Below are 9,629 nucleotides of genomic sequence, written 5' to 3'. Positions count from 1 at the left end.
GCAACCCTGCCTGGGGTCTCCCAGGGGTGACCGCAGAACCGACCTGGATGCCTGCAAACCGAGTCCCCACACACGGTTCTACCTTGACTCCTGGCAGCGCTGGGCTCCTTCACTAGCAAACCTGAAGCCGGCCTCCCTCACCCAGGCCCTCACCTCACTCACCTCCCAAGGTTGGGGCATCAGTGCCCATCACATCTGGACCCCGAGCCCAGGGGTTTCCGAGGGCTGTCGGGGGTGGGGCGGAGGTGGATTCCCTGGGGGCCTCAGTCTCCTGTGTCCTCACCTTGCCTCCTGACAGGACTTGGGAGCCGCCCTCTACCCTCCTGAGACTGCGTCTCTCAGACCTAGCCTCTGACTCCCCGAGTTCACTGAAGAAATGGGGGCCGGGGAATGATCAGCCTGACAGCCCCGCCCGGGGGTCCCCAGGATTCTGGCGCGGGGCCGATTTGCATTCTTAGGGTCCCTGTGTTGTGGGGTGGTTGGACCCCTCTGTCCTTACCCCGGAGGGCCCTCACCCACCCTCGCACACAAAAGCTGCAGTCCCAGCAAAGATGCTGGAGGGGACCTGCCTCCTGGTGACCGTGAAGGGGCAGAGAGCAACACACCTTCCCTCGCGGGCTCCCCGACAACTAGCCTGACTTCGTAGACGGTCTATTCGAAAGACTTACCTTTTCCTGAAGAGGCTGAGCAGTGGCAGGGGAGTTGCGGATCCCTTGGGTTGATGACTGGATAATAGTACGTGTTCCAGAGCCGTGATTTTCACTTGTTAATTCTCATCCATAGTAAGAACTACATTTTTCATCTGCAGCTACTGTGCGTGTATCTATATCATGTCTAGACTGTATGTGCTTATGTACACGTACATCCACACACCACACACATGGACCAAACATGCCACGTGTGCCCCATGTGGAAACCTGGGCAGTTCCCAGACACAGGTGCCTGCCCTGGGCCCTGAGGCGCGGATCCCCGTCCCCTTGCGGGAGCCCTGAGAGCCCACCGGACCCGAGGGCACCATGCTTTGAACTACAGGCCTGCCGCCTGCCTGACACCCCATCTGCCCAGGGCAGTGAGCCTGCAGGAGAACGTGGGCCCCCCAGTCGGCTGGGAGAGAAGCCGAGCAGAGTGGGCAGGAGGAAGTGGGAGCAGGGCCCCAGCCTGAACACAAGAGCAGACTTCAGAGGGCCGAGCCTTTACCCCCACGTCCAGGAGCCTTCTCCATCCTCACACCCTCTGTCCTAGACCCAGACCCGCCTCCTGGGGCCCCGTCTCCATTTCAGGATGGATGGTGATCCCGCGGGGCTGGGACAGGCCACGTGGGCAGAATCCGGTGTCAGGCTCTCCTGAGCACCGATGCCTGGCTTCCCTGTGTTCTCAGCTACGTGGCATGAGGCACCAGCTGGTAGGACAGCGTGCAGGACAGCTGGGGCCCCCGTGAGTGTTGGCGAGTCGGCTCAGACCAGTGGGGCACAGGGCTTTCGACACACACAAAGCTCAGACTGAATGTGTGTCCTGCGGCCGCTAAGCCGAGCCAGTCGTGGAAACCGTCTGTGCCTCGATTTCTGCCCGTCAAACGGGCATAGTGATCGTACCCGTTGAAAGCACTGGTGCGCGTTTACACACGGTGTGGCCTGTCCCTACAATGTCTGGGCCAAGGACGTGGACAGTAGATGCAGCTGTTGTCACTGTGCGTGTACGATGTGCCTTCCCCACAGTGTGAGGCTTCTGAACCAGTGTGTATCTCCCGGTCCACTGACTCAGGTGGGTTTCCTCTTCTCACCGCCGCTCTGTTATTGAGAATGGGACCCCTCGCGTGCCAGAAGTGCTTAGACATGACATAGCTTGTTCTAGACCCAGCATGGGTGACGCTCAGGGGCCCTGGACCAGCACAGGGGAATGGACTGTGCTGAGGGGCTTGGCCCTGGGGAGGAGGCATCAGGACCTCTGCAGGTGCTCCGTCCTGATCCACACAGCCCACCACAGAGCTCTGTGAGCGAGGGTGTTCTGGGGACTCTCTGAGTGTCAGGGAAAGTTTCCACCGTCGGCCTTTCCCCTGGCCCCCCGAGGAAACGTTTCCTCACCCAGAGCCACATTCCAAGTTCTCACGGTCACAGCTCCGACTTGGAGGATGTGCCCGCCACGTGGTTGCTTCAGAAGCGTTTGGGCTCACACACGGTCTCTCAAGGTGGGAACCAATCTGAGTTACCTAGAGCCATCCTAAATTCTTTTCCTCTGAGCTTTCCAGTTGCCTCTTCTGCTTTTCCTCCTAGAAAGAGGAATAGGAATGATGTCCAGAGGACAAAATCTTGCACACACAGTGTGACTGAAGCTGCCTCCTGATGCTTTGGGCAGGAGTCTCAAAATCTTTAGCTTGACTGTGCCTTTCCCAGCTTGATACCTAGTGATCAACAGGTGTGAGGAGTCACTTGATGATCACACACACACACACATCGTAACTAGACACGTACTGGAATTGGGAAAATCTGGTACAGTGACAACACCAAATGCTGGGGAGGATTTGGAGCAGCAGGAACTCCCATTCATTGCTGGTGGGAATACAAGATGGTACAGCTACATTGGAACAGCTTGGCAGGTTCTTATAAAAGTAAACAAACTCTTACCGTATGATCCAGAAACCATATGGGTATTTACCCAAAGAAGTTGAAAACTTGTGTCCGCACAGAAACCTACACATGGATGTTTATAGCAGCTTTACTTAGAACTGCCAAACTATAGATGCAAACAAGAGGTCCTTACGTCGGTCAATAAATACACTTTGGTATGTGCAGGAAATGGAGTGTCGCCCAGTGCAAAAAAGAAATGAGTTATCAAGCAAGGAATAGACATGAAGAACCTTCGATGCAATTACAAACTGAGTGATTCTGAAAAGGCAACATACGGTATTATTTCAACTATGTGACGTTCTGTGAAGGCAAAATGATGGAGACGCTAAGAAGATGAGTGTTTGCAGGCGCTGTGGGGAGAGGAATGAATAGGCGCTGTACAGCACAGGGTGGTTAGTGACGTGAAATAGTCTGCATGATACCCCAGTGATGAGGGCATGTCATACACGTTTGCCAAAACCCAGGGAATGTGCAACAGCAAGAGTGAACCCCAAGGGAAACTCTAATTTCTAGGTGACAACGTAGGTCCATCAATTCTGACACATGGACGACTCTGGTGGGTTGCTGATAAGGAGGCAGGCTATGTAGGTGTGGGGGCGGGAAGTAAATGGGAAATCCCTGTACCTTCTCTTTGTTATTCTGTGCACCTAAAGGTGCTATAAAAATAAAGGCTTTAAAATAACATGAGGACACCCGAAGGGATGACTGCTGTCTGTGGGGAGCTGACTCCTCTGTTGCGGGATGGCGGGGGCAGCAGGGAGTGGGGGAGGGGCTGTGGGCTGCACAGACGCAGATGGCAGGACCGGTAGGAGGAAAGATCTCCCGCTTCTGAGCGGTTTCGTGCCTACAGCTGGGGCAGGGCCCCGGACACACATGCCTCAGCCCTGGGGCTCTACCGGGACAGCAAGAAAGATGGGTCAGTTGAGGCATTTCCCTCCTGAGACTCTGCTAATACCCACCTGACATCAAACCTGGGTGAGGACTGGCCTGTGCAAAACACGTCACTTAAACAGAACGTAAGGAAGACACGGACAATAAGGTGGCGGTACCAGAGCCATTCACACGTGGTTATAGCAGGTGCACTTTTACACCTTAAGTATGTATACCGTCTGCACGTACATACGAACCCTCGTAAAATATAAACATGCATCCAGATACACGCGTTAGTGCATACACAGGTGGTGCGTGGATGTACGCGTACATAAGCACACACAGCCTACACACGTGTCATAGATACACGCACAGTAGGTGCAGATGAGAAACGTACTTCTTACTATGCATGAGAATTAACAAGTGAAAGTCACGGCTCTGGAACAGGTACTATTACCTAGTCATCAACGCAAGGGATCCGCAACTCCCCTGCCACTGCTCAGCCTCTTCAGGAAAAGGTAAGTCTTTCAAACAGACCGTCTCTGAAGTCAGGTTGGTGGTCGAGGAGGCCCCGAGGGAAGGTGTGTTGCTCTCTACCCCTTCACGGTCACCAGGAGGCAGGTCCCCTCCAGCATCTTTGCGGGGACTGCAGCCTTTGTGTGCGAGGATGGGTGAGGACCCTCCTGGATGAGGACAGAGAGATCCAACCACCCCACAACAGAGGGTCCCTAAGAATGCAAACCGGCCCCGCGTGGGAATCCTGGGGGCCCCCGGATGGGGCTGTCAGGCTGAACAGTCCCCGGCCCCCACCTCCTCAGTGAACTCGGGGAGTCAGAGGCTAGGTCTGAGAGACGCAGTCTCAGGAGGGCAGAGGGTGGCTCCCAGATCCTGTCAGGAGTCAAGGTGAGGACACAGGAGACTGAGGACCCCAGGGAATCCACCTCCGGCACCCCTAGCTGCCCCCGACAGCCCTGGCAGACTCCAGGGCACTGGGTCCGGATGTCACGTGCACTGATGCCCCACCCTTGGGAGGTGAGAGAGGTGAGGGCCTGGGTGAGGGAGGCCGGCTTCAGGTCTGCACAGGGAAGGAGCCCAGTGCTGCCAGGAGTCAAGGTAGAACCGTGTGAGGGGACGCGGGGGCGGGGGCAGGCATCCAGGACGGTTTTGCGGTCTCCCCTGGGAGACTCCAGGCAGGGTTGCGAGGATCAGATCCCCACCCCCTCATCCCCACTTCCCTCTCGGGGGTCCTGGCTGTGGAGGGTCGGAGTACAATGGGATCATAATCTGTTGGGCAGAGGGAGAGGCCCAGGCCCAGGCCCAGCCTCGAGCCCAGGTGAGGAGCAGAGGGAGGGCTGCGGGATCCCCGGGGAATCCATCTCAGCCCCTGGCGTCCACAGTCCTGGGAAGCCCTGGGCCTGGTGGCCTCATGTGAGTCCACAGACTCCTCTGGGGGTCTCAGGGCAGTGAGGGCCTTGGTGTGAGGGTGTGGGCTCGGGTCAACAAGGGGGCGTCCCAGGACCCGGCCAGGGCTGAAGCTGAGGACGCTGAGGGAGGACAGAAGGGGCCCCAAAGATCCCCGGCCCTGCTGTCAGCCCTGGGAGGGCCAGGGTGGGATGAGCACTCGTGGGGTCCTGACTTCCTGACATCCGGGTCTCGGAGGGACTGGGGTCCTGGGATGAGGGGCGGGGCCTCGGGGGTTCCAAGGGGTGGCTACATGCCGCCTGAGTCAAGGTGAGGACCCCGAGGGAGAACGCAGGGATCCTGCACCCCGGGACAGTGTTGGACCTTGGAGGCCACAGGGCAGGGTGACCACCGGCGGCATTTCCTGACACCCGGGTCTCCGAGGGACTGGGGTCCTGGGGTGAGGGACGGGGCCTCGGGTGGCCAGAGGCTAGACGACATGGCGCCTAAGTGACGACCCTGAGGGAGAACTGAGGGGTCCCCGAACCCGGAAAAGAGGCCATCCCACAGACAGGGAACCTTGCTAGCAGCTGTCCGGAGGCCCGAGGGCAGGACAGGCCCACGTGTTGTGCCCTGACTGCGGCACCCTGGCCTCAGAGAGACCGGGGACTTAGTGTGAGATGGCGGGGAACGCTCAGATCTGCAGAGGAGAGAATCCCACGTTCCACTGGGAGTGAAGGTGAAGAACGCGAGCGAGCAGTGAGGGACCCTGGACCCCAAAACACAGTCGGTCCTGGGAGGTCATGGGGCGGGATCACGTCAGGCAGCATTTCCTGACATCCGGGTCTCAGAGGGACTGGGGTCCTGGGATGAGGGGCGGGGCTTCGGGGGTTCCAAGGGGAGGCTACATGCCGCCTGAGTGAAAGTGAGGACCCCGAGGGAGAACGGAGGATTCCTGCACCCCGGGACAGTGTTGGGCCTTGGAGACCTTGGGGCAGGGTGAGCACCGGCTGCATTTCCTGCCATCCGGGTCTCAGAGGGGCTGGGGTCTTGGGGTGAGGGGCGGGGCTTCGGGTTGCCAGAAGGTAGACCACATGCTGCCTGAGTCAAAGTGAGGACCCTGAGTGAGGAAGGAAGGGCCCCGGAACCCAGAAAAGAGACCATCCACAGACAGGGAACCTTGCTATCAGCTGCCCAGAGGCCCGAGGGCAGGACAGGCCCACGTGTTGTGTCGTGACTGCGGCTCCCTGGTCTCAGAGAGACCGGGGACTTTGTGTGAGGTGGCGGGGAACCCTCAGATCTGCAGAAGAGAGAATCCCAGGTCCCACTGGGAGTGAAGGTGACGACTGCGAGCGAGCAGTGAAGGACCCTGGACCCCAAAACACAGTCGGTCCTGGGAGGTCATGGGGCGGGATCACGTCAGGCAGCATTTCCTGACATCCGGGTCTCCGAGGGACTGGGGTCCAGGGATGAGGGGCGGGGCCTCGGGTGGGCAGAGGGGAGACGACATGCCACCTGAGTGACGACGCTGAGGGAGAACTGAGGGGACCCGGGACCCAGAAGATAGGCCACCCCACAGAAAGGCGCCCTTGCTATCAGCTGTCCGGAGGCCCGAGGGGAGGTCAGGCCCACGAGGTTTGTCCTGACTTCCGCATCAGGGTCTCAGAGAGACTGGGGACATAGTGAAAGGGAGGCGGGGATCTCAGGTCTGCGGAGGCGAGAATCTCAGAGCCGCCTGGGAGTGAGGGTGACGACCGCGACTTAGCATTCAGGGACCCTGGACCCCAGAACAGAGCCAGTCCTGGGAGACCACGGGGCGGGATGACCTCACGCAGCAGTTCGTGAAATGCGGGTCTCGGAGGGACTGGCGTCTTGATATGACGGGCGGGGCCTCAGGCGGGCTGAGGGGGGAATCTCAGCTCCTGCCAAGACTCAAGGTGAGGACCCCGAGGGAGGAGTGAGGGGACCATAAACCCCAGAACAGAGGGGACGCAACCGATCCTGCCCCTGCTGTCAGCCCTGGGAGGCCCCCAGGCGGGATGAGCACACGTGGTGTGTCTTGACTTCCGCATCCAGGGCTCAGAGAGACCGGGGACTTATTATAAGGAGGGGCACTCAGGTGGTTGGAGAGCAGAATCCCAGGTCCCGCTTGGAGTCACGGTGAAGACCCTGAGCTAGCGGGGACAGGACCTCCCACCCTAGAAGACTGGGAACCTGCCAGAGCCCAGGCCTCCTGCCAACACGCGGGTCCAGGGCTGTGCCACAGTGTAGACCCGAGGTCTCCCCTCCTTTCTCTCCCAGGGGCTCCAGACACCGGGAGGTGAAGGCCTCGGTGTGAGACACGTGTCCTCGGGTCACAGAGCACAGGAGGCCGGCAGTGCCAGCTGAGGTGTGGGCCCTGAGTGTGTACCCGGGGGCTCCCAGAACAGAGGGGAACCCACAAGGCCAACGTCCACTCCACACACCCCCTGTTGCCCCCAGAACCTCGGCTGTGCCGGCTGCACCCTGAGGAGTTGCCTCACTTCCCCCGACAGGTTCACAGACGACCGTCCACCAGCAGGAGAGCCCCTGTGAGGCCGAGGGCACCCCTGGAGAGGAGACCAGTAAGTGGCCTTTGTCAGAGCCCCCCAGGGTGGGTTTCTCAGCCCAGCCTGCTGACACACCCTCTCTCCCCCAGGCCCGTGGGTCCCCATTTGTCACCCCTTCCCTCGCTCCTCTCGGCTGCCCGACACCACTCATCGTGCCTCCCGTTGAGATGAGTGAGCTCCGCAAGGCTGCGGAAGACCTTCAGGACCCGAGAGACTCCCGGGGCCTGATGGATGTTCAGCAGATGGAGGCTGAGCGGGAGGGGGGCGCATCCCCCTGGTCCTCCTCCTCCTCAGTCTCCTCTTCCTACTCTGCCTGTGCCGTGTCCCTGCTCCATGATGCAGCGCCTTCGATGGTGACTGACCTGGTGGGTTTCCTGCTCCTCAAGTATCACCGGAAGCAGCCGACCACCAGGGCAGAAATGCTGAGTATCTTCCTCAGAGAATACCAGGACCACTTCCCTGCGGTCTTCAGCCAGGCCTCTGAGTACATGCAGCTGGTGTTTGGGGTGGATGTGAAGGAGGTGGATCCCGGGGGCCACTGGTATGTCCTGGTCCCCACCCTGGGCCTCACCTGTGATGGGATGCTGGGCGATGGGCAGAGCATGCCCAAGAACGGCCTCCTGGTGATGCTCCTTTGCATGATCCACCTGGAGGGAGAGCGCCTCCCTGAGGAGGAGGTGTGGGGAGCACTGAGCAAGCTGGGGCTGCGTGCTGGGAGGGAGCACTTCATCTACGGGGAGCCCAGGGAGCTCATCACCAAAGTGTGGGTGCAGGAGGGGTACCTGGAGTACCGGCAGGTGGCCAACAGCGATCCCGCTCGCTTCGAGTTCCTGTGGGGCCCCCGGGCCCACGCGGAGATCAGCAACTTGCAAGTCCTGGAGCATTTACACAGGGCCAGTAGACGGGGTCCCAGTTCCTTCCCATCCCTGTCAGATGAGGCTGCTAGTGATGAGGAAGAGGAGGCCTGAGCCAGACTTGCAGCCGGGCTCCTCCAGGCCCCTGTCCAGCAGCTTCTCCTGCCGGGCAGGAAGGGAGTCCATCCTTCACCCTGTGTTTGGAGAGCGAGCAGTCAGCCTTCTAAGGAGTGAGGCCCCAGGCCAGGTGGAGTATAGTCTTTGTTGGTTAGTATTCCTTACGATTACAAAGAAATTTGTCTCTGTTTTATCAGAAATCTTTTAAGTGCTGATCCTCTTAATAGAAGGAATAAATGTTGTCAGTGTCTCTGTCAGTGACGTCTATCTCTCGTGTATTTTTGCGGATCCATTCAAGTCTAAGAGTTTTCCTATTTTGTAAAGCAACATGATTAACCTTCCAGATTAGTTTGCATTCCTGGACGAGGTAACGTGGTATCTGGATGAAGTTTCCCTGGAAATATGAAAGGAGTTATCGATGGAATTGACGTGGGTCAGTCAATGGAGAAATACATGTAAAAAATATATTGTTTGACCTAATTTTTTCATTCACCTCTGTCATTCTATAAAACAAACAAAACAAAACCAAAAAAACCCATATACATAGACATATCTATCTATCTATCTCTTGGATTTTCTTGGCTAGTAAAGAAAGGAGAAATGTAGTGTGAATCAGTAGGATCCCTGCTCAACATTTCATTTATTCCGCAGATGTTCGCTGAGCCTCTGCTCTCTGGAGGGCTCGGGGTTAGCAGCGGGGACAGTCGGAAAAGCAGGACAGCCCACACCTAGGATAGTCTAGGAGCCGCAGTCACGTCGGGACGTTGGTGAAATGTCTCCTAAGTCCCACAGGGCAAATAAAAATAGGGCGAGGGGTTGGGGGTGCGGGAAAGAGCACCCAAGTGTAAGTGCCCAGCGCCAGGGCAGTTCGGGGCTTTGGGAAGGTGGGGGGACGGGGGTCCTTCTGTGGGAGGTGATGGTAATGAAGCTGGGTGGTGGCGGCAGGCAGACGTGCAGACGGCACTTGTTAGTGGTGAGAGGAACGTGTCAGGTGGGAGGTTGCTCTGAGCAGTCCCTCTGGGATCGTGGATACATCTCCTGGGCGAGAGGGGAAGATGCACTTTGTTCAGGGATGCTTAGAGACCTGGTTATCCTGCCTGAGCTGCTAGGACACTCAGAATGCTCCAGCTGCAGGGAGGAGTGGCGTTTGATGTGGCTCACAGTGTACTCCGTCC

At 58.3% G+C, this 9,629-nt stretch overlaps 1 protein-coding gene across 1 annotated transcript; it reads left to right on the top strand.

Annotated features, from left to right (window-relative positions):
• Window positions 1-6,643: 6,643 nt before the first annotated feature.
• On the top strand, window positions 6,644-8,711 carry LOC140691844 (melanoma-associated antigen 8-like). The gene is made up of 3 exons (XM_072956075.1): window positions 6,644-6,832; window positions 7,430-7,498; window positions 7,573-8,711. Exons 1-3 carry the CDS (start codon window positions 6,773-6,775, stop codon window positions 8,449-8,451), a joined length of 1,008 nt encoding a protein of 335 aa, XP_072812176.1. The 5' UTR covers window positions 6,644-6,772; the 3' UTR covers window positions 8,452-8,711.
• The last annotated feature ends 918 nt before the right edge of the window (window positions 8,712-9,629 follow it).

The sequence above is a fragment of the Vicugna pacos genome, chromosome X (genome assembly GCF_048564905.1).
Source record: "Vicugna pacos chromosome X, VicPac4, whole genome shotgun sequence".
Lineage (NCBI taxonomy): Eukaryota > Metazoa > Chordata > Mammalia > Artiodactyla > Camelidae > Vicugna > Vicugna pacos.
Note: the sequence above shows the minus strand (reverse complement) of the source record. Positions and strands in the feature narration are given on the sequence as shown.